This window comes from Triturus cristatus, chromosome 6, assembly GCF_964204655.1.
Source record: "Triturus cristatus chromosome 6, aTriCri1.1, whole genome shotgun sequence".
Lineage (NCBI taxonomy): Eukaryota > Metazoa > Chordata > Amphibia > Caudata > Salamandridae > Triturus > Triturus cristatus.
In genome coordinates this window covers 1,230,695,421-1,230,721,337 of record NC_140589.1, presented here as the reverse complement: position 1 = coordinate 1,230,721,337, position 25,917 = coordinate 1,230,695,421, and the positions used below count along the sequence as shown (strand labels likewise).

The following is a 25,917-nucleotide window of genomic DNA, read 5'->3' as shown; positions in this document are numbered from 1 at the left end:
CATTTTACTTTATGCCTCCGAGCAGGATGTTGTTGTTTTTTCTTTAACACAAATATTTCAAAACCTATCAGCAGTTAGGAAAGTACAAATAAAGCACTTTTTTAAAATTCTTAAGTGTGGTGGAAACAAATATTTTTATAAGATCAAATCAAGACACTACCTGGTGATGTGCAATTTATACATTTTGCTGAAACTTGAGCTCCACATATTTTATGTGCTGAATAGCTTTACCCATAAAACTGCACGTTGGTGTGAATTTTGTCGCTATTTCAATGGAAAAAGGGCTTTCTGTAAATGACCAACGATACCACACCATTCTTTAGTAACATATTTGCTCCAAAATCCACCACTGGCTACATGCCATACCCTTGCAGCTCTCCTGCTGAACTGCTGTGGTCATTTGCTACACTTGTTCGTTATGCGTCACTTGGATTTTTTACAATCTCTGACTTCAGTGATGAAACACTGATGACCGCACCCCCACTCAAAAAATGTATCCAGTACTACTGGCCTCCATGACATGGGAGTTCTAACACCACATGAGAGAGAAAAATAGAGACCACATTTGAGGTAATATGTCAGGGAGCACAGGGTCGTCTCCAGGTACACTACTGGGTACTGTTTAATTACTTAATAAGTGGCCTCATTAAGAAATTGGAATGTGTCCATGCCTTGACCTGCTCCCTCTTTCGTATGAAAACACATGGTATCACCCACAAAATGGTGATGTAATAATGAACCATGAAAGAGTCTCCATTGTGAGATATCCTGTGTGTAAAAGGCTGGTAACCAGGGAGCTTCAGCATTCACTCCAGGAGACTAGTTGAGAGGACCAGTGCCTGTCGATGGAGCCTGGTATCAGGCGCAGCTCCTTCGTAATGGCAGGGGAGCACCGCCCCACAGCCCGTGCCAGCAGACGATAAATAAAATGATAACGGAATGTTATTATCATTTTATTTATGCTGTCTGAGCCCCGCACTACAAAAGTATAGGGTGGGGTGGGCCGGTCATGGAAGGGAGGAGTAGAGTGCACTCATAAGTGATCATGTGTGTTAGGCCGGCCAAACACACATGTGCACTTATGTTTCTCCAACCTGGCTGTGTTACACAGCCGGGTTGGAGAAACAGCACGGACTCCAGTGCACCGTCTGAGTGGCAAACAAGGCTGCTCAGACCAATTCTGGTGCTGCTCTCTTGTGAGAGCAGGGCCTGGATTGGGTGCAGACCCTTCCAGACAACGAGAGGAACAGCGAGGCAGGCATTGGCTGGACTGGAGCAGAGCGGAACAGTAGGTAAGTCTTTTTTTTAATACGTATATTTTATTTCTCCCCCCCCCCCCAACCCGCCGCCCTCTCCACCCGAGACCGCCCTACTAGTTTAGGTAGGCAGCCGCCGCCACTGCCTGACATAGGGAGGCCAGAAGCATCATGGGCTGAACAGACCCCCAAAAAAGAGGACTTCAGAGGGTGGGGACAATGGGACAAGGGTGAGTGATCAAACAAAATGAAAATTCACCTAAAAATCTAATTGAAAACTGATGTAAAAACCAAACTGACTTGCAAATCCACATTTGCCCTACATGTTAAAATATATGCTTTACCAACCATTCTGAACTGGGTGCAGGGGTGCTGCAGCCCTCCCAGAAATACCTTTGCTGGTGTTTGAAAGGTGAATGAGCAATAAAGAAGCTTTTCAATTTCGTTTTTATCCTGGCACACATTTCCTGTGATTCAAAGACGGGAGTCAAATGTCAGGCTAGGTCTTCTAACAAATTGCTGCTCATTTGTTTACCATGGAGATTGGGGTTTACTTTTCATTGTCTGAATACAAAGTGAGAGAATTGTGTAAAGTGAAGTATGTGACAATCTTGCTATATTACAGGGAGCGTGAAAGGAAAGGCTGTAGGATGTTAATTTTTGCTCCAAAATGCACACAAGCATGGCAGCTAGGAGATTTCTGAATAAAGCAGCAGTTTCCGACTCCCTGGCCAGCAAACCTTGTCTGAGATAGCTGGGACCTTATATAGTCTGCTATTGTTTGCTACATGTGTACACTGATTGGTGGTTGTATCTGGTGTTTCTATTGGATTAAGGTTAGTGTCCTCATTGGTTGGGTATTTGAGGGTTCTGATTGGTTCCTGGGTCTGTGATTCAATCAATGTAGGGTTGGGACTAGGGCTAGGGTTAGGATTTCTGTTGGAAGTAGGCACTAGGGCTTCCTGTGTTATTAGTTGTTGGGACTAGGGCTAGGGTTAGGCCTTTAATTGGAAGTAGTGATTAGGGCTTCTGGTGTGATTGGTTGCTGGACTAGGTGTGGGACCAGGAGTAGGGTTAGGCTTTCTATTGGAAGTAGGGACTAGGGCTTCCTGTGCCATTGTTTGTTTGGACTTGGGTTGGGACTACTGGTAGGGCTAGGGCCTCTATTGGACGTAAAGATCAGGGTTTTGTAAACTGATTGGTTGCTTGAACTAGGGCTAAGATTGGCTGTAAGGTCCTGGTCTCCTACTGGTTCCAGATTTTAGGGGTAGTGTTGTGATTGGATAGTGTTAGGGCTAGGGTTCCCATTGGCTGGAGGGGTCACCTGATTACTAGGGCTATAAAAAGCCAGGGTTAGGGCGTCTCAGCCCGGGCGGAGAGGCTAAGGAGGGAGAGGACAAGAGCAGTAGCCTGTTTGAGCCTGTTCAAGACTGGTCGGGACAAGGGCCAGAAATGCTGCCTATGTTGTAAAAAAAAAACTAAAAAAAAAATCATCTTTGGTCTACATGTAGGTGCATCTATGTACCTCCATGTACTTGGATCTATGTCTGTTACTTTTCTCCTGAAAAAGCATATCCAAAGCACTACCCTATTTCTAATCCTGTACCTCTATCAATATTTTTAATGTACATATACTTACCTCCTTTATGCATCTATGTACTTTCAATGTACTTATGGATCTATATATTTATCACTTTCTTCTAATTTGGCATTTCCAATGCACTACCCTATTTCTCACCCTATACTTCTCTCAAAATATCTTCAAACTCAACTTTCTGACTCATCTCGAACTTCTTTCTACTACTCTTTCCAAAGCACTACCCTATCTTTCAACCCTATACAGCTATCAATATATCTTCTACATCAACTCTCTCATTTATCCCAAACCCCATACCACTATTATGATCCCCAAAATAACCCTTTCTAGACTCTCTCCTACTCTACCCCTCCTTGCATCATCTGACACCTTTTTTACTATACCGATCCCCCCAAAAAAACCTTTCTAAATTCTTCCCCTCCAAAAACTTTTTACTCATCCAAAAGCCTCCTACTGCTATGACCTAAAAAAAAAAAAAAAAGTCCTTCACTCTTCTATCCCTCCACTATCCTTTTCAATCCAAATAACAGACTAACATGTTCACTTCTCACATTCGATATTCCACTATACTAACTCACCACTAATCCTTTATGGGTTCCAGAGTAGCGTGCTACTCGCCAATAAAGGGTTTCAACACCCCATCAGGGTTACAAGCGCTATATAAATGCAAACCTTTTTCCCTTTTCTACCCCTCCCCAACCAGTCTTAATCTAAATAACTGACTAACATATCCACCACTCAAATTAATTTCATGTTTCACCATATTAATTCAAAACTAATCCTTATGGGTTCCGGAGTAGCGTGCTACTCGCCAAAAAAGTACTTCAAAACCCCATCAGAGGTAGCAAGCGCTATATGAATACAAACCTCTTTCCCTCTTCTATCCTGCCACCTACCCTTCTCTATCTAAATAACTGAATAACATATCCACCACTCCAATTACTTCATATTTCACTATACTAATTTTCAGCACTAATCCTTTATGGGTTCAGAAGTAGCGTGCAACTAGCCAGAAAAGCGCTTCAGCACCCATCAGGAGTAACAGGTGCTATATGAATGCAAACCTTTCTTCCCCTTCTATCCCTCCGCTATCCTTCTCACTCCAAATAACTGACTAATATCCACCACTCAAATTACTTCCATATTTCACCCTACTACTTCACCACTAATCCTTTATGGGTTTCCGGAGTAACGTGCTTCAACACCCCATCAGGGGTAACAAGCGCTATATAAATACAAACCTTTTTTCCTCTTCTATCCGTCTGCTATCCTTCCGAATCCAAATAACTGACTAACTTATCCACCACTTAAAATGTGCTTGCATGTTTCACTATACTAATTCAACACTAATCATCTATGGGTCCCTGAGTAGCGTGCTACTCGACGAAAAAGGTGCTTCAACGCCTCATCAGGGGTAGTAAGCGCTATACAAACGCAATTACAATACAATGCAATAACACACCTTTACCACTGCTGCAGTCCTTAATTTGTAAAAGAATGAGTGTAGTTAGCCAAAGCTCTGTTCAGAAGCACTGGACGGTGCAATTAAATGTCATACGTCAAATGCCAAGGTTGCATACCCTTAAAACCATTATCACGCCTCTTTAATCCACTAGCAGACATTTCCTGACGTTTTAAATCTTTCTTGCAGTTTCCTCACTTCTCCCTTTGTGACGTATTTTCCTGTCTTTCTTTTCCTCTGTCTTTCCACTTTGTATGCTTTTCTCTCTCTTGCTCTTAGTTAACACCTGATACAGAAAAATAAGTGCTGTTTTCCAAAAACGAGTGCTGATGGCCACCACTGCCAACCACCGGCTCAAATTAAGCACTGCTCTCCTGCTTGGGAGACTTGAACGATGCAAGATTGATGGCAGCACCCTCACTCTGAAAATTGTTCCAGCACCACTGGAGGCACACCTTTTATTACAGGGAGTGTCACCTGGAAACTTGTTCCAGCACCACTGGAGGCACACCTTGTATTACAAGGAGTGTCACCTGGAAAACTGTTCCAGCACCACTGGAGGTACACCTTTTATTACAGGGAGTGTCACCTGGAAACTTGTTCCAGCACCACTGGAGGCACACCTTTTATTACAAGGAGTGTCCCTATGAAAATTGTTCCAGCACCACTGGAGGCTCACCTTTTATTACAGGGAGTGGCACCTGGAAACGTGTTCCAGCACCACTGGAGGCACACCTTTTATTACAAGGAGTGTCCCTATGAAAATTGTTCCAGCACCACTGGAGGCTCACCTTTTATTACAAGGAGTGTCACCTGGAAACTTGTTCCAGCACCACTGGAGGCACACCTTTTATTACAAGGAGTGTCCCTATCAAAATTGTTCCAGCACCACTGGAGGCTCACCTTTTTATTACAAGGAGTGTCACCTGGAAACTTATTCCAGCACCACTGGAGGCACACCTTTTATTAAAAGGAGTGGCCCTCTGAAAATTGTTCCAGCACCACTGGAGGCACACCTTTTATTACAAGGAGTGTCCCTCTGAACATTGTTCCAGCACCAATGGAGGCTCACCTTGTATTACAAGGAGTGTCACCTGGAAACTTGTTCCAGCCTCACCGGAGGCTCGCCTTTTATTAAAGGGAGTATCCCTCTGAAAATTGTTCCAGCACCACTGGAGGCACACCTTTTATTACAATGAGTGTCACCTGGAAAATTGTTCCAGCACCACTGGAGGCACACCTTTATTACAATGAGTGTCACCTGGAAACTTGTTCCAGCCTCACCGGAGGCTCGCCTTTTATTAAAAGGAGTATCCCTCTGAAAATTGTTCCAGCACCACTGGAGGCACACCTTTTATTACAATGAGTGTCACCTGGAAAATTGTTCCAGCACCACTGGAGGCACACCTTTTATTACAAGGAGGATGCATGGATAGCCTCACTTTCTAGTGAGTGCACATTGTCAGGGACAACCCACCCAGACATATGCCTGTGCCAGCTGAAAAGGGATGGTAATTTTTGACATCCAATGAAACCAATTCGTCCTAGGGTTACTGGTTTATTTCCAGAATGTCTGTTTCTCACTGAACCTTGTGTTTCAAGGGGCCCCTGTTGCTCCTGTGCAGGAGGATTTAATGAAAGGCTTTGTTTGTGTTTTTAGATCTGGCAATAGCCAATACCTTTTGATTTTGCTAAAATTTGTATAATATACCTATTTATAGAGGCTTTCAGCCAGCCCTCTTTGAGCTATTGACATTGTAAATGACAATGCCTTTTATTTTTGTTTTCGTTTTTAAAACATACATAAAAGGCATTGTCATCTACAATGCCAATAGCTTAAACTCGCGTAAATGCGAGACCTATTGCATTGCAAATGCTTGTTCTCTCTGCACCCAAAAGACAGGTACTGGTTCTTAATTGATTTGACGGGTGTGCAGATGTGCCTCCAGATGTGAGTAAGGCCTGCTTGCAGGAGCAGTAGTGTGTTGCAAGCAGTGTTTGGAGGACACGGAATCGCGAAACCAACAGAATATTGTGCAGTGTCAAAGCAAGACAGCTGTAATTGTTTGACTTAACATTAATGCAAGATGGCGGCGCTCTTGGAATGACGTATACAACAGAATATTTGCCGTGCTAGTTGAGTGCCATGAATACAATGCCGCATAGTTTCGCTGCTCCCTATTAGTAGTGGCACCAATTATGTCCAGCACTGAAAAAGGCATGATGTGCTATGTAAAAAAAGAAATATATGGAATATTGCATTATCAGCACGCTGAGACTGCTACAGAGACATAAATGTCTGTCATCCGCAGCCTTGACCACATTGTCCCTCAGTGAATGCAATCCTTTAAAAAAAAAAAATCTTTTATAAATGGTTATGGTTTAGTGTTTCATTGCCTCGCTCTTAGCACACAAAACCATTCCCATTAAAACAAATGCAGCGCATTATAGAGAAAATACATTAAAGAGAAAAGTGCACGATTTAAATGTGCAAGTTAAGGTAACTTGTTTTCTTTTCGATTGAATGTTAAGTTCGGTTTTTCATTTAAGTGTGAAAGACGTCATTTTTATTAGGTCAGAAAATGTGTTTGTGCCTTACCTGTGCGCGTGACTGCGAGTGCATTCTGAGATTGGAAGGCTGAGGGGATATGTGGCGCACTTGAGCATTGTCGTCTGGGGCTTCATAAAGTCTAAGGCCAGCCAAGGTTATTGTAAGATATACTCTACTAATTGATTTTTTCTGGGAGTTAAATGGGCCATGGTAGTAATGCTAGATGTACTAATAGGGTTTATATAGCACACTAATGCCCCACAGAGGTCTCTCTGTGCGGATGACGTGAGAGAACAATCGTGATCTGTCATGTGCAACGGTGGAACACCATTGAGGCATCAGACGGGTGATTTAAAAGTAAATCTAGCTGTGATTTGGTAAGTCCTAATTTAGTGGGATGTCTGGCTGTGTTCTAGACCGTCTGGGGCCTATACAGGAGTGTGTTAGGTAGGCCTGCAGGTATTAGATTAGTCAATGGGGGCGCTGATGGAAGCACCTCCCACAATTGCCCTAAAATGAGTCGTACGTAAAATGACTGTTTTTTCAAGGTGGAATTCTGCAAAGAAGAGTTCTATACTACTCTCAGGGCTTAATTTGTAAAAAAAAAAAAAAAAAAAAGGACTGGGACCCTCGTCAGGAGAGGAAGTCGCAGTTTGCACCACACATTGCCACTGTACTTACACACTAACTAACCATCACATTGCTACAAGTGTGACAATTCAGAGCGTTCAAGGATGCCAGAGCTTAAAGAATGGCTTGGGTGGCAGGTTTTAGTTCTTTTGAATGTATATTGAATTAACAAACAATGGTTTTTCTGCCCATCCTTAAATTACACAACCAGCGCCACCATGTGACAGCTGTCTTAAGTGCCGGTGCTGAACACTCGAAAACACGGCTCAAATTAAGCACCGACCGCTCTGCTCATTTGCGATTCCAAAGTCATGTTGGTGTCGAAAGTGAAACCTATTTCTTTTTACATTTCCGAACTGGTTTCAAGCATTGGTGTTAATACAAAACAAAAGTTATCAAAGTCATGTTCACATGATTCCATACAAAACACTGTCATTATTTGTTGGGTGATTGAGTATAATTTTATTTTTTAAATAATTATTTCTGTTTGGATAGTGTTGGGGATCCCTTTTGTATCAATGTTTGCTAAACTGATAAAAGAGCGAGATAATTCCGCCACAAAGGGGGCAGCATAATTTTGTTTTTCCTACCCATAATTTAGTCACCCTTGAAGAATAACTTGGTACTCCTTTTTCACATAATTCAAGTTACATGTTTTAAAATGAGTCATGATGAAATGCAGCCTCTTTTTCCACCAAAGGAATCTCGTTGCAGACTCGCAGCCTGTTTATCTCGGTTGCTCCCAGCTGGGACATGTCAGTGCTTGCACTATGGATATATATAAACTGGATGCTCCTCTGCTGTTCTGGGAAAATCCCATATACGTACCGCTAAATTTGTGCTGGTGTCTGCCAGTGCTCGCACCGGCACTTAATTTTAAACACTGGAACTTCATTAGCCGTGGCAGCCCACCACATGGTCTATTTTGAGCTGAACAGGTCAGTTTAACAATTAGTTCAATGTGTGTATGAAAGTGATTCTAATGCATCCAGCTCATTCGTACAGCTTTGCGTGGCTAGGAATTGTCCAAACTGTTGCAATTGAATGAGAATGATGTTTAATATGGAGCATTTATACCAGCCTTTGGCAGCGATGGCAGGTATAGTTGATACTTCAAGATGCAGTGGCCTCTTGAGCAATCCATTGGGCTCTGGCACTTGCTATTAGGATTATTTTTATAATGTAAGCACTGTCTATACCAGGGGTCTCCAACCCTTTCTGTCATAGAAGCTACTTATGGAAATCATCTCGAGCTGCTAATATTAGTGATGTCATAGTAGCCACCCCATCCAAGAGTGTCAGCAGTGATCACATCACACTAATGTAAAAAATCCTTTTAGAATTTGGAATCACTGTACATGGGTAATACATAAAAGCCATAGCTGCAATCCCTCCTGGCATTAAGGTAATAATGTCAATAAGAAACTTCCCCAACTCAATAATAGCTTGAAAGCGCAACTATTTTTTGCCAAACATCAGCTTATGAGTTCTGAAAATAGACGCATTTTCATCTTGAGAACATGCAGAGGGTTATGAACCCGAAACCGGTCCCAGGATGCTTGTTTACGGTCCAGGGAAGACATGGCTTGGCAGTTCGGGCTGGACTGTTCCCATGAGGCACAGGGTCAGACTGATTTGCATATGGCCATGTCTGAACTGGGGTGGTGGAGTGAGCTAAAGAATGATGATGGATTAAACCCAGATCAGTTGACTGGGGGTGAGTGTTTGATTTGCTCTAACACTCCGTCCATCATCCCCTTTGGTATCGCTTTGTTCGCCCTAAGTTGGCAGGGTATGCCCAGACGTGGGTCCCTTGCTCACTTTGCCACTGGATTCAAGATAGCCTGGCTGACGAGGGTTATGAACCCGAAACCGGTCCCAGGATGCTTGTTTCCGGTCTAGGGAAGACATGGCTTGGCAGTTCGGGCTGGACTGTTCCCATGAGGCACAGGGTCAGACTGATTTGCATATGGCCATGTCTGAACTGGGGTGGTGGAGTGAGCTAAAGAATGATGATGGATTAAACCCAGATCTGTTGACTGGGGGTAAGTGTTTGATTTGCTGTAACGCTCCGTCCATCATCCCCTTTGGTATCGCCTTTTTAAATTTTAGTATGCATATAATAATTCAACCAAGCAAAAGCTTCTATATCAGTAGGCTGGGCTTGACACAGGAGAACTACTCACATGTAGCTGGAGAGCTACTGGTAGCTCCCGAGCTCCTCGTTGGAGACACCTGGCTATAGCATTCATGGTTCCTTACCCACGCCTCCAGTGGTTTGGCTTCAACTGCATCTAAATTAGCTCCCTACAATTTTCTTGGATCGTTTAACAGTGGTTCTGTCACTCGTAAATTAACCCATAGGTTCTGTAAAACACTTGTGAAACCCACAGATTCTCATCAACGTTTACTTCCAGTTTGAGACAGGCCTCCCCGAAGATGTTGGGTATCCACTTGCATGACCGCTGCTATTCTCAAATGCTGCCACCCCATGGTTACTGGTTACAGAAGAGCTTCAAACACAAACACCCAGTACCTGTCATTTAGATCGGTCTCAGTAGCGGCTGGCTTGGATCCGGTGTGGCGGGGGGTAGATAAAAAAAAAAAAAGAAAACGTACCCCCTCGCATCTCTCTGCGTTGTCTCTCCCTCCAGCCGGAAGAGGAAGCACTGAGGCACCCAGTCAACCAATCACAACGCTGCAATGCAATGTTGTGATTGGTCTGAGCACAGTGGTTCGGCGCCCAGATGGGGAATGGAGTCCTGGGCATGTTTTCCATGCAGGCTGTAATGCAGCCTGCATGAAGAACATGAAAAGTGTGCATGACTGTTTGGCCGGCTCGAGCGGGCCGGTCAAACATTCATGTGCACTTTACAGAGTGCCACCACTCCTTCCCCTGCTCTGAGAGCACAGCTGCCCTGCCAAGACACAGGAACAAATAAAATGATAATAACGTCCAGTTATTGTCATTTTATTTTTCCTTCATTTCCAGTGCTAAAAGCAGTGGCGCGACGCTCCTTCGCCTCCATGGAGGAACCGCCACTGGTCTGTCTACAACCAACAGCCTCTTCTATCATGCTCTTCAGAAGTACCCAATGACATGGATTCATTTCCAGGAGCCCCTGAAGTTGCTCAAGTAACTTTGGAAGTGGACCCTATTAAGGCATTTAATTTAGGGGGACAGGGACAAAAAGGATTTTGAGTCACTGAAAAGAGGATCAGTCTCCTGGAGAGACTAATATGATGTGTGCTCTCCATGAGAGTACATATCCTAACCAGATACTCAGACAATCCCCCATGCAGCTAAAGTGCACAACACGCCCATCTCCTGGAAGGCAAATTACCCTAAGCCACATTATATGTTTACTAAAGGAAGCAAAATTAATCTGCAGATTGGCTGTTACACTTGTTGCTAACAAATTGGCTGGATATTCCGTGTGAGATTCACCTTTAGAGGGACAACTCAGGTTCAAAACCATGGTGCTGAAATGGATGGACGGGCTTGTGACGGATAGTGACAAAACGAGGAAATAAGTCGGGACATGCTGGTGCTGTGCAGACGCCCTCCATCTACATCTATCACGTATTTGCATGGTATAGTTTGCAGCACAGTGGTAGTTTCTGGTACTTTAGGCGCTGAGGAAGAGAAGGATAACAAATGTTATCCAGCTGTGTCTTACACAGTGTTTGATTTGTGAAAAACATAAGTGCCAGGAGGCCACTGAAGCTTGAACCACCCATTGCCCTTGCCAGTGCTGTCAATGACAGTACCAACACTACTGTTAACCATCAGACTCCTACAAATGTGACAATTCAGCCTATTCGAGGCCCCAAGAGCGGATTGCGTGGACGGCAGCTATTAGTCATTCTTAATGTCTGTTGGGTTAATAACCAACTTTTTTCTTTACATCTCTAAATTGCACAGACAACGCCACCATGTGGCAGACTGTCATAAGAGCAGGTGTTGTCATTTAACTGCTGGTGCCTTGCACTGGAAACAACCGGCTCAATTTAAGTACTGGTTTTACAGGAACTTTCAGACAAGGCCCTTTTGAATTACACATTGCTCTCCATAAAAGCAGCTTGTCCTTATTTGTACGGCGTAAGGATGGATCTTCAGGGTCTGATCGGAAACATTATGAATGGAAAATTATTTTTACACTGAATGGCAAATAGATTCACAAAATATTTGGTGGATCAGGTGATGACTCGGTCAGTGTTTCTTCCATTCTGTTCATGGAGCCCTGAACACTATTTGGTGCTCTAAGAAGAAAGCAGAGAGCCTAACTACAGCCTCGCCTTGGAGAGGTATGTTGCTTAGTATAAAACAGTTCATTAACCATTTGTGCCTGCCCTTTAAAGGTTTAACTGCGCCCATCATCATCTTCCTCAATTTTCAAAGAATTCTGGGTAAGAGACACTCTTGTTTGCTGGTAGTGTGGCTTTCAGATGAACCTGGAATTTCACAGGTATGAACCAAAAATGAAGTGCCTGGCCATAGACCTCTCCTTTCTATTACCCTGATTGCCTTGGTTGACCATCTTCTCCTGGGGGAAGCCATTCCTGACCAGAGATTGCAGGCCTTTGAAAACCAATGACTGACACCTTTGAGTTCGGAATGAGGGCGAGGGACAGGCAGCATATCCTCTCGCAAGACTTCTTGTTCTGTGGTTAGATGAATGTTACCTTGGCCTGAAAGTAATTTTTTCCCACTCATCCAAGCGTTGGTGGGTTCCATGTAAATCCACTACAAAGTAGAAGCAAAGTTCACTCTGTTTTGATTAGTGATTCTAGATCCCTTGCAACTATGGAAAATAATAGCCTACAGAGATGATGCACTGAATTTGTTTTACCTAGAGATAATCGCGCGGTGAGTATTAGGGCTTTAGTTCCTGTTTTTAGGATTCCCACAAAGATTTCCTCCCCATTATACACACTTACTGCTTACCTAATCCAAGGATATTGTCTGAGGTGAGGATATATCTGTGAAAAAACTATGCTGGGTCTTCCACCTACTACAATTGACACTCCTAATGTGGTGCTGACCCCGCCACCCCCAATGATTCCCAAGCGGCTGTCAACAAAGCTTTGGCTCAGTGTCCACCATCTTGGAACAACTGAACCTTTGCTACCAGTGATCATTTACAATAGTTGATCCATAGCTCACCTCTCCCCCTTTTTTCTTTTCCATTTCATTATTCGTACTTCTCTCCTCGCGTGTTACTCTTTCCTTACTTTCAAACCCTACAATCCAGAGACCTGGCAGATTTCTAAAATAATCTTAATTATTAGAATAATGCTTAATTTAGTCAACTCTACATCCATCAACATCCAGATATTAACACAGTTTACTGGTCTAAATCATTTGCATTTCAAGGTAACTATATTATTACAATATGTAAATCCAGCTTCATGGATGCCAGCTCCAGGGAAGACATACTGTTGTTAGTAATTATTATGTTGCTTGATCCACACTGAATGCCACTGTAGCTATCCTTCTGTTAGTGTTCTGCTTTATAATCTGAGCATATGCTGGGACTAGAGGAGGCAGGAAAGCTGTGGAAAGTGAACAGCCAAGTGTATGCATTTTTGGCCATCGTACTAAGCAGCTGGAGCACAGCGTTCAGTACCAGTCCACAAGGTGATGGCATTTCCACACCAGGGGGGTAGTCAACCCCCTCTTTAGCAGCTACAGTGGGTGTGGGGTTCTTGATGGGCTTCTTCTGTCTGCACCTTGACTGACCAGGGCTTACAATTAATGCGAACGGGTGGGAGGTTAAGGGAGTGGATGAATGGATGGATATATGTTTTTAAGTGAAATGGTAGATGGATGGGTGAGTGAAAGGGTGCATGGATAGAGTAAAAGGGTAGATGTAAGGGTGGATTAGTGAAAGGGAGGATGGATGGATGAGTGAAAGGTTGGGTACATGGATAAATGGTGACCGGATGGATAAGTGAAAGGGTGAATGGATGAGCGAGTAAATGGATCATGGATGGGTGGATGAATAGATGGGTCAAATGGTGAATGTATAAGTGAATGGTAGAATGGCTGAGTGAAAGGATTAAATGGTGAATGGGTGGATGAAAGGGGGATGGATTAGTGAAATGATGGATGACTGAGTGGATGGAGGAATGGACACATAAATGGATAGGTTTGGATATGGATGGGTGAGCGGAAGCACTGATGGTATGGTGACAGACTAAATGGTGGATGACAGATTGAATGGATGATGCAATGTAAAAATGAAGTGTTAGATATCAGCAGGTAGTTGAAAATCTAAAGGGATAGGTGCTTGGATGGAAGAGACAAGCAAGCTTATCTGGAGATGGTTGCAATGACTTGTTTTGCCTGCTTGGTGCCATAAGAGCTTTGGTTCAAAGTGGGGAGTATTTTTTCTGGCTACTGCTTTGTCCCACATGATTTTAAGGTAAACAGTCATGCTTACTACAAACATGACAGCCATTGAATGACTTATTATTTTATCCCTTCCTTGTTTTAGGTTTCACCTCAGACAGTGCATTTACTGTCTCCTGTGAGACATTTTGCTACCTTACTTTGAGCTTAGAGCCCGCCCATTACTTACAACTGCTGTGCTTCATTGTCATTAAAATTTGCTTGCTTCTAATTCGTCAGATTATCTAGGTTTTCCTTCCACTTCATGTGTTTGCCCCTTGCCTGGAGCATGAACTCCTTACTGTGTCCTTCCACTGCCTGTTTTTCAGGCGTTACTTTTTTCTTTTTGTTTAAGCACTCTACGAGAGTGCATTGGTTTCCAGCTATCTTCCTCATCTACTTCTCCCATCTCCGTGTTCCTCCCCCTTTTCACTACTACCCACCCTTCATTGTCTGTGTGCTTCCCCAGGCCCACCCTCCTACCAACCTTCAGTTGCTCTTGAGTTTCTCTGTTTGTTGCCCCGCCGACCCAACCTCTGTTCTTCGTGTGCTTGTCCTACATTCCCACCTTCTGTTCTTCATGTGCTTATCCCGCCCTCCCACCCTCTGTTCTTCATGCGCTTGCCCCGCCCTCCCATCCTCTGTTCTTCATGCGCTTGCCCCACCCTCCCACCCTCTGTTCTTCATACGCTTGCCACACCCTCCCACCCTCTGTTCTTCAAGTGCTTGCCTCACCCACCCTCTGTTCTCCATGTGCTTGCCCACCCACCCACCCACCTTCTGTTCTCCATGTGCTTGCCCACCCACCCTCCCACCTTCTGTTCTCCATGTGCTTGCCCACCCACCCTCCCACCTTCTGTTCTCCATGTGCTTGCCCACCCACCCACCCACCTACCTTCTGTTTTCCATGTGCTTGCCCACCCAACCTACCTTCTGTTCTCCATGTGCTTGGACCTTCTGTTCTCCATGTGCTTGCCCAATCTGTTCTCCATGTGCTTGCCCACCCACCTTCTCTTCTCCATGTGCTTGCCCACCCACCTTTTGTTCTCCATGTGCTTTCCCCGAGCACCCTCTGTTCTCCGTGTGCTTGCATGTTCTCTGTGTGCTTGCTACACACTGTTCTCTGTGTGCTTGCCCCACCCACCCACCCTCTGTTCTCTGTGGGCTTGCCCCACCCACCCACCCTCTGTTCTCTGTGGGCTTGCCCCACCCACTCACCCTCTGTTCTCTGTGTGCTTGCCCACCCACCCACCCTCTGTGCTCCGTGTGCTTGCAGAACCCACCCACCCTCTGTTCTCCGTGTGCTTGCCCCACCCACCCACCCTCTGTTCTCCATGTGCTTGCCCCACCCACCCACCCTCTGTTCTCCATGTGCTTGCCCCACCCACCCACCCTCTGTTCTCCGTGTGCTTACCCCACCCACCCTATGTTCTCCGTGTGCTTACCCCACCCACCCTATGTTCTCCGTGTGCTTACCCCACCCACCCTATGTTCTCCGTGTGCTTGCCCCACCCACCCACCCAATGTTCTCCATGTGCTTGCCCCACCCACCCACCCAATGTTCTCCATGTGCTTTCCCCACCCACCCACCCTATGTTCTCCATGTGCTTGCCCCACCCACCCACCCTATGTTCTCCATGTGCTTGCCCCACCCACCCACCCTATGTTCTCCATGTGCTTGTCCCACCCACCCACCCTATGTTCTCCATGTGCTTGCCCCACCCTATGTTCTCCATGTGCTTGCCCCACCCACCCTATGTTCTCCATGTGCTTGCCCCACCCACCCACCCTATGTTCTCCGTGTGCTTGACCCACCCACCCACCCTATGTTCTCCGTGTGCTTGTCCCACCCATCCACCCTATGTTCTCCGTGTGCTTGCCCCACCCATCCACCCTATGTTCTCCCTGTGCTTGCCCCACCCACCCACCCTATGTTCTCCCTGTGCTTGCCCCACCCACCCACCCTATGTTCTCCCTGTGCTTGCCCCACCCACCCACCCTATGTTCTCCCTGTGCTTGCCCCACCCACCCACCCTATGTTCTCCCTGTGCTTGCCCCACCCACCCTATGTTCTCCCTGTGCTTGCCCCACCCACCCACCCTATGTTCTCCCTGTGCTTGCCCCACCCACCCACCCTATGTTCTCCCTGTGCTTGCCACACCCACCCACCCTATGTTCTCCCTGTGCTTGCCCCACCCACCCACCCTATGTTCTCCCTGTGCTTGCCCCACCCACCCACCCTATGTTCTCCCTGTGCTTGCCCCACCCACCCACCCTATGTTCTCCCTGTGCTTGCCCCACCCACCCTATGTTCTCCCTGTGCTTGTCCCACCCACCCACCCTATGTTCTCCCTGTTCTTGTCCCACCCACCCACCCTATGTTCTCCCTGTTCTTGTCCCACCCACCCACCCTATGTTCTCCCTGTTCTTGTCCCACCCCACCCACCCTATGTTCTCCCTGTTCTTGTCCCACCCACCCACCCTATGTTCTCCCTGTTCTTGTCCCACCCACCCACCCTATGTTCTCCCTGTTCTTGTCCCACCCACCCACCCTATGTTCTCCCTGTTCTTGTCCCACCCACCCACCCTATGTTCTCGCTGTTCTTGTCCCACCCACCCACCCTATGTTCTCGCTGTTCTTGTCCCACCCACCCACCCTATGTTCTCCCTGTGCTTGCCCCACCCACCCACCCTATGTTCTCCCTGTGCTTGCCCCACCCACCCACCCTATGTTCTCCCTGTGCTTGCCCCACCCACCCACCCTATGTTCTCCCTGTGCTTGCCCCACCCACCCACCCTATGTTCTCCCTGTGCTTGCCCCACCCACCCACCCTATGTTCTCCCTGTGCTTGCCCCACCCACCCACCCTATGTTCTCCCTGTGCTTGCCCCACCCACCCACCCTATGTTCTCCCTGTGCTTGCCCCACCCACCCTATGTTCTCCCTGTGCTTGCCCCACCCACCCTATGTTCTCCCTGTGCTTGCCCCACCCACCCTATGTTCTCCCTGTGCTTGCCCCACCCACCCTATGTTCTCCCTGTGCTTGCCCCACCCACCCTATGTTCTCCGTGTGCTTGCCCCACCCACCCAACCTCTGTTCTCCGTGTGCTTGCCTCACCCACACACCCTCTGTTCTCCGTGTGCTTGCCTCATCCACCCACCCTCTGTTCTCCGTGTGCTTGCCTCACCCACCCACCCTCTGTTCTCCGTGTGCTTGCCTCACCCACCCGCCCTCTGTTCTCAGTGTGCTTGCCTCATCCAACCACCCTCTGTTCTCAGTGTGCTTGCCTCATCCAACCACCCTCTGTTCTCCGTGTGCTTGCCTCATCCAACCACCCTCTGTTCTCCGTGTGCTTGCCTCACCCACCCACCCTCTGTTCTCCGTGTGCTTGCCTCACCCACCCACCCTCTGTTCTCAGTGTGCTTGCCTCATCCAACCACCCTCTGTTCTCCGTGTGCTTGCCTCACCCACCCTCTGTTCTCCGTGTGCTTGCCTCACCCACCCACCCTCTGTTCTCAGTGTGTTTGCCTCACCCATCCACCCTCTGTTCTCAGTGTGCTTGCCTCACCCACCACCCACCCACCCTCTGTTCTCCATGTGCTTGCCCCGCCCACCCACCCTCTGTTCTCCGTGTGCTTGCCCCGCCCACCAACCCTCTGTTCGCCATGTGCTTGCCCCGCCCACCAACCCTCTGTTTTACGTGTGCTTGCCCCACCCACCAACCCTCTGTTCGCCGTGTGCTTGCCCCGCCCACCAACCCTCTGTTTTACGTGTGCTTGCCCTGCCCACCCACCCTCTGTTCTCTGTGTGCTTGCCCCACCCACCCTCTGTTCTCCGTGTTTTTGACAAGCCCATCCACCCTCTGGTCTCTCTGTTCTTGACCCTCGCACCCACCCTCTGGTCTCTGTGTTCTTGACCTGCCCACCCACCCTCTGTTCTCTGTGTTCTTGGCCCCACCCTGTGTGCTTGGCCACCACAAACCCCCCTATCTATTCTCTCAGTGGTTGGTCACCACAGGCACACCCTCTGTTCTCCCACCACACGCCCACCCTCTTTTCTCCAACCACACACCCACCCTTGTTCTCCCTCTGCTTGACTACTGCACGCCTACCCTCTGTTCTCTCTCTGCTTGGCCACCACACTGTTCTCTGTCAACCTTGGCCCCCACCTGCCACCCTCTGTTATCTGGCAACCTTGGCCTCCACCCTCTGTTCTCCGTCTGCTTGTCACCCTCCCTCTGTTCTCTGTTTGCTTGCCCCCCAACCGCCACCCGCTGTTCTCCGTCTGCTTGTCCCCCACCCGCCACCCTCGGTTCTCCATCTGCTTGTCCCCCCCCCCCCCCTCCCGCCTGCCCTCTGTTCCGGTCTGCTTGTCCCCCTCCCACCCGCCCTCTGTTCCGCTCTGCATGCCCCCCGCCCGCCCACCCTCTATCTCCATCTACTTGCCCCAACCTCATTTGCTCCGGTGATTGTCTCAGACCCTCTCGCCCACCCTCATTTGCCTAGGTGCTTGCCTCATACCCCCACCCTCGGTTGTCTGGGTGCTTGCCTCAGACCCTCCTGCCCACCCTCAGTTGTCTGGGTGCTTGCCTCAGACCCTCCTGCCCACCCTCAGTTGTCTGGGTGCTTGCCTCAGACCCTCCTGCCCACCCTCAGTTGTCTGGGTGCTTACCTCAGACCCTCCCAGCTACCCTCAGTTGTCTTGGTTTTTACCATTCAGACCCTTCTGCCCACCCTCAGTTGTCATGTTGCTTGCCCCAGACCCTTCACCCCACCTTCTGATTGTCTGTTTCCCCTAGCCTCTCGGTCCTACCCTCTGTTTCCGTGAGCACACCCATCGCCTCTTGCCTATTTTGTCCCCCCTATTCTGTCTCCTACCCTCCCTCTGTGTTGACTCATACCCCAACCCACTCCCCATTTGTTTGTTGAGTTGATTGGGGGACGAGGAATGGAGAAAGAGAACACATGAGAGGGGATGAGGGAGCAAATGGCTACAAATAATATTTCAAAAGTGCCATGATGCGTCCAGGCTAATGCGCTTTGCTGCAAAGCAACCATATTGCTGTATAGCATGGCTAACAAATCGTTGCCAAACTTTGTAATGCCTATCCTGTACAGCAAGAACAAAAGGCATTGGCAGAGCCAATAGGTCTGAAAGGGGCGGCCTTTTGGCTTTAACAATGCTTGTTTGTATTAGTATTGTGTCACTTGCAAAAAGTATTGGTGTGGCATCCTTTAAGAAATCTACTACATGGCAGGTAATGGCTGAGAGCATGGCCTATTCTTCGTGTGCACTGCCCATTGCTGTAAGGAAGGAGAACTGATAATGCATTAAACTGATTCTGCCTTCACAGTAAGTAGCCATGTTGATGTAGGAGTTGAAGCAACGAGCGACCCATGGCCAGGGTGAAAGTAATGTTGAGTAATGTGATCATAGGGATGTTGAACACTTATTAGGTTGGCAACTCTGCTTGCAAGTGAAGTCAGCCAGAAGACCCTAGTAGCTTGTTGGAATTGTCTGATACTGGTAAATAGATGCATGGCCAAGGTGGATTCAGTCTAGCTGCTCCCTAACCCGCCACAGCTTGATGGGTGCAATCTATCAGTGTGAACCACCTGTTCCTACCATTATCATAGATGTGTCACATCCTCAAACGCCCTCCATCACTTCCTTTTGCTGCACCATCTCTCCACAACTCTCCCCGAACCCAAGTCCCACCTGTAGCACTGATACAGAGTGACCCTTGCGTTGACAATGCACAGAGCGACCGCTGCAGTCCTGCCAGGGTGATCCTGTCCTGCAACCTCCACCTTACACCTGTACCGCTAGGAGAGATGGAGGTGCTTCTCTGACCTGCAAGGAGCTACCTGCCGCAGCACTGCTACTGCCTTTACAATAACCTGTTTTTATTCTGTTGAAGGTATGGTTCTGTTTCTATGCAGAGACCAGATCTTAATTTGAGCCGGTGGTTTTCGGTGATAAGAACTGGCACTTAATTGTCAACACTCGAGCATGTGACAGTCTGCCAACAAGATGGCGCTGTCTAGCTAATTTATAGATAACCACAAGAACAGTTTAATTGTTATTTAAATATTAATTAAAAATGACTATTGACTACTGCCCAAGCCATTCTCATAGATTTGGGCCCTGGAATAGTCCAAATAGCCACACTTGTAGGAGTGTGATGGTTAGTAGCTGTGTTTGTACTGTCATTGGCAGTATCGCAGGGGCAATGTGGGATGCAAGCTGCAGTGGCCTCCTGAAAAGAGCCGTGCCACTAATGTTTATTTTATTTTTACAAATAAAGTACTGGCAGAGACTGCACATTTCTGAATGACAGAGGCTTGCCTTGCACTGCTCCTGTCTCACTGCATCTTGCGCGGCGGGAGCAGGTGAAACAGGGACATCTTGCACTCCTGTGTCCTCCTTTATAGCTGTGGAGTTGGGGTAGGGGAGGGGTCTGCGCGTGCGCTTTACCGATGCCCCTTTTCTAACTTATCATCTCACTGAAGCTCGAGAAGACATTGCCACAATGTAAAAGTCAAAACTGTTCGCATTATTGCTGTTTTTCGTATTGTTCTCTGTGACTGAAAGTATCTTTCCTTGAATTTTACAGGAACCAGTTGCTGCACACCCCTTTTAAACACTACCAGGTGAGCTGCTCGAACTGGCTGCTCAAAGTGATCTGTGGCGTAGTCGAAATTCGCACGGTGTATGCTTCCGACAAAAAGGCCAAGGCCTGCCTGATATCGCGCATCAGCTGCCAGAGAGCTGGGACCAGGTTTCAGATCCGTGGGGCAGACGACGATGGACATGTGTCTAACTTTGTCGAGACCGAGCAGGTAATTGTCTAAGCGAAGCCATTCTTCCTAAATTATTGAGTGTGTCGCAGCAGCTTCAGGAGTCTGTTGAAAGATGTCATTGAACAGCATAGCGAGATCCTGCCCATAAGGTCTAGAAGTGACCTAAATTGGTATCCACAAATAGTTTCAGTTCAGTAAAGTCCTTTGTTTGTCTCTGATAAATGCCTGACCTCTCTCCTTGGCCACAATTTTCCTCTGTTTGTTCTCTTATGCTCTGCAAACCCAAGCGAGATTTCCTTCTAGGCCCATGCTAACACACTTCACCTCTGGAGTGAGTTCCTTTATGAAAATATGGTGCTCTGGTATGTATTATTAACCACACCTCTCCACACTTTGTTCCTCTATCACCACTGACCTTTCTTCGCTAATGAAGGCCAGTGACATCCCTCTCTTCCATGTTTCTCCATAACATATAAATTTGCCATATAAACTTCTCTTTTACCAATCTCACCCCCTTCACCTCATCTCCACACATGTATGGACCTTAGATGGTAACCAGTTTTCCATGCACCATATCGCTCACCTCTATACAAGCACGAACCCTAAACCTTGATGCATTCGATGCCTTAGACCTGTATTGTATGGATTTGCTGTATAAATAGGGTGAAGCTAGTCTAAAGATAGCTGACCACTGTGCAGATTCAAAGGCACGCAGTCAACGTGTGATAGGAGGGGTAGCTGGCTTCTAAGAGAAAATATGGTCTGGTCTATTACCGCATCATGATGTTGTGCAGTATGAAGGTGTGTCTTCAAATCTTTCTGAAATTGAAAAAGGGTTGGGGCAGTTCTCATGGATATGGGACTGTTGTTCCAGATCCTCGATGCATAGATAGAGATCTGTTTTTTTTTTCCGCACTTTACTGGGTTGGACTGGCCGTAGCAGGCATTGGGTGTTTTCCCGGCGGGCTGGAAGGGTGGTGGCTGGCTTTGGAGTAGTGGGGGCCGTTTTTGTTACTGGGGGACAGTTTTGCAATATCAGTCCCCTGTAGCAAAAACAGAAGCAGTAATTCAAATCAGTTAAATTGTTTTAGCTGGTACGTTTCCTAGTAGCATGCACTGATTTCTCTGGACGTCTGCCCTGCCCAGGTACTGTGGCTGGGCCAAAGCTGCAGATGCTAGCTTCGCCTGGTGGGTGGCAACCTCAACTTCCGTTCTAAGCGGCTACTGGGATGATGCAACTTTTTGTTAGGGATAATGAACTGAGGTTTCCTACAGCAATTGCTCTCCTCTGGGTTCAAAGGACACTCTGTCTCAAACTGGTGGGTAGAGCTTGTCCTCTCCATTGAGTGCAGCTTAAATATCTTCTGATCAGTGGCGGCTGCCACTGAAAAGTATGGGTCAGGGGGTGGAAAAATCAATAAAATAACTTACCTGGCCTCCACCCGCCTCTGTTTTCTTGTCATTCTGCAGGAAGCACATACAGGCTCCCCTAAGCCAAACACGATGCTGCTGACACCATGACAGCAGCGTTGTAATTGGTCTGAGCGCCGACCGGGACTATGAACCTGTGCATGTTCTCCATAAAGGCTGAACAATACAGCCAGTGGAAAACATGCAAAGTGCGCATGACAGTTTGGCCGAGCCCAGGCAGCCAGGCAAACCGTCATGCACACTTAAGTGCCCCAACCACTCCTCCCCTGCTGGCTTTGATGACGGCCCAGCCTCGCCAACCCAGTAAACCTCCTTAAGTTTCGTAGAAAGTAAATAATAATAACTTTGCGTTATTATCATTTTATTTTTCCTTTTTCCATTGCTCAAAGAGCAGTGCTCCTCCGCCATAGCGGAGAAGCAACCACTGCCTTTGAGAGAGGAGCAATGATTCCAAGGTGCTTTCACCCATACCCTCCGCCACTTGAGTTGCACTGCGGTGTCATAGTATGAATCTAGTGATCAAGGCTTCTGAATAGTGTGATATTGCTTCTGGGCACCACAGATCTGTTATATGATTTCAAGTCTCCCTTATTCTGCAGCCTGTTACCTTCTAGGAACCAATATTTTGTAATGTACCCTTGACGTTTTTTTTTGTTTTTATGAGGATATCTGAATGTTAATCATTGTTCATCTAATTTTGAAAAATACTTTAAGAATTGAGATACAAAGTGGGTTGTATCTAACTTTCAATCCTTCAGTCTATTAGAACAGCTGGGAATAAGGGAGGACAGAGAAAAAACCTTGCACCCTGCTGCTGAAGGAGCAAATGCACATTATTTACAATTCACTTGTATCCAACAGAGTGTTTTGGTAGAAAGATCTTGGATCACACGGCAGGAGTAAGATTACAATGTACTGTAACTAAGGAAAGGGAAAGAAGGAAACCAGCTGCTAGGAAGAGTGAATTCTGAGTTGCAATATCTAAGCCAGTGGTAATCCCTCACATCTCTTTCCATCCATAGATGAATCATCTTGAAGTGCACGCACTCAAATGGATTCATCCTTTCCTGTTTCCTCAACATGCTCTCTTAAGTTCTCCATTTGTTTGTAAACTTCTACTTTCTCTAAAGCTCTGTGTCTCTGCTTTATTTTTCCTGTGTCACCCCTCCGATCTCATTTCTGTTTTATGTGTCTGACTCCTCACTTCCTTTTTAGCACGGTCTGTCTTCCTGGTCATAATTAACCTGTGAGATTTTGTATGATTATTTTTCTTGGGTTTTTAACAGCTTTTAACTGAGTTAATTTTTATTTTCACTCTGTGCATTTATCGGTCTGAAACAGTGTGCTGCAACTACAGTTGGCAGCTGATGGACTGTATTATAAGAGCAAAAAGAACAATTGATGGGCAGAATGCAGAACAATGTCATACATGAGGCACAGGGTCAAGACTGATTTGCATATGGCCAGGTCTAAACTGGGGTGGCATGGTGAGCAAAAGAATGATGGATTTAACCCAGATCTCTTTACTGGGGGTGAATGTTTTGATTTGTTCTGTATTCCATCCATCTATTGTGTGCCTTTTGTTTTCTCTCCCTAAGTGTGCTAGGTATGCCCAGACGTGGGTCCTGGGCTCACTGTGCCACTGGAATCAAGCTATCCTGGCTGAAGAGGGGTGAAACCCTGAAACCGGTCCTAGGATGCTTGTTTCTGGTCCAGGGAGGGACCTGGCTTGGCAGTTCGGGCTGGACTGTTCCCATGAGGCACAGGGTCGAGACTGATTTGCATATGGCCTGGTCTAAACTGGGGTGGCATGGTGAGCAAAAGAATGATGGATTTAACCCAGATCTCTTGACTGGGGGTGAATGTTTTGATTTGTTCTGCATACCGTCCATCAATTGTGTGTCTTTTGCTGTATTATAAGAGGGCACTTTGTAAGAAGCAGTGTGATCTAGAAGGTATCTTTAACTTAAGCCATCTTTTCTTTCAAAATGCACTTTTTCTAAATTGAAGAATGAATGATAAAATGTGCTACTTTGCTATTGCTCAGTAGCTTTGTTTTCCTCGATATTAGCATGTATCGCAGTATCAACTTATTCCCTGGTGATAATTTGCATGCTCAATTAATTATCTCCTAATAAATACTCAGTTGCAGCCTTGAAGATAGTTTGTTCCTGTGAACATTTTAAACCTGATTTCAGTTTCTTGAGTACTCCGAACTCTTTAGAACTAGCGTTGATCTAAACCACAGCATGAATGTCCACATCTTCTCAAAACTCACTCCATGTTGTAACCAGACATTTGCCAATATACTATAGTTTCTTTTTAGGTCTGGCTTTTGACAGCACCGCTGTATTAGTACCTATTGCTTACAAAATATGTGGAGCAGTCTTTCAGTCGCCCCCATGCTACCACTTTCTTCAACCAACCTTTTCCAGTCGTTGGTTTGAGACTTTGTCAACCTTGTCCTGGCTCCGCCCTGTGACGTAGTCATCTCACCTAATCTTATTGGCTGTTTGCATGCATCCTTCCATCTCCACTTGAGTGCTAGCATTGAACTGCTTGAGAGGCTGCTTTTCAACTGTAGCTCTCTGTGTCTGCTCCTGTTGGCTTCCCATTTATTTCACTCTAATGAACAAATGCTACATGTGTTAGTATATTTTAAAAAACAGACATATTTGCTTTGAAAATTCTTGTTTTCTGTTGATAGGACTCCACTTCAAAGTCTCTTGTGTTCTGAGGAGCTACACTTTGGTTGTTTCGACTAGCTTTCTTCTAAACTCAGTGTGTTATTCACTGGTAAGAGCTCACCTCTACCCATGCTGGAAATCTAAAATAGTTGGGGACATCTTAAGGATTTTGGGGGCCCTGGGTCAAACGTATTTTGGTGGCCCCTTTTCAGGACAGCCTTGAATCCATGTTCAGCCCTTTCGTTCACACAGGCGCACTCGTCCAAATTCTAAATGTGTTTACATCTAATATTCAGTAATGGTGATGTCTTTTTATTATTATAACACAGTAGCAGCTAACCAATGTTACTGCAAATAATCTCTGTGACACCCTCCTATTTCTAATGTGTGAGGTCCTGTTTCGATCTAAATAAAATAAGCTTCTTTTATGGATGTGGCATGAAACATTAACACAACATTTCTCTGCAAAATGTCTGTAATACTCACACATCACCCACATTAAAAAATAATGAAAGGAAAACGGTATTTAAAACAATCTTTTTAGGAATTATTAACAATCACTCTCTGCTTTCCTGTTGTTGGAGCCAGATCACTCAATGCAGTTCAAGACACATTTTTATGTGTCTTGAACTTAATCTTGCAAGAGCCCTTTTTATGCCCACTGTACAAAAGATGGATGACTTGAGGGGTTCAGCCTAGTGCTGAAAAGCACTAGCTTTCAGCACAGCGCCGGCCCTTTCTTTATTTCTACTGAAGGACTTTCGTACTGTAGGTATTTATGTAATGTTCACCTTTGTAGTTTCTTCGCTGTATTTATCGTGAATTGTTCATCATAAATGCATAATACCGTGTACTGCTCTGTATCCGGATGATATCCCCTGACATACGTAATTCTCCTAAATTAGCTCTAGTGTGGTGGACGAGAGACCTTTTTACAAGTTTGTCTTTCAGTCATACCCAATTTTCAACACCCTTCTTTGGCATTTATTTAAAAAAACACCAAAAGACGGCATTTAAATGTGAACAAAACACACAAAATGTACACGTCACATTACTATGTTTGGGTTAGGTTACAAACCTTTTTCTTAAGTGGTCTATATTTCAA

The 25,917-nt window shown here is 46.2% G+C and overlaps 1 protein-coding gene across 1 annotated transcript in view; it reads left to right on the top strand.

Moving 5' to 3' along the window:
* The window catches only part of SYNJ2 (synaptojanin 2), a 583,647-nt gene that overhangs the window by 230,426 nt on the left and 327,304 nt on the right, over positions 1-25,917 (top strand). Inside the window, exon 4 of the mRNA XM_085612162.1 lies at positions 20,508-20,733. Within this exon, the coding sequence (XP_085468288.1) occupies positions 20,508-20,733 (226 nt within the window). The remainder of the gene's footprint in view (positions 1-20,507; positions 20,734-25,917) is intronic.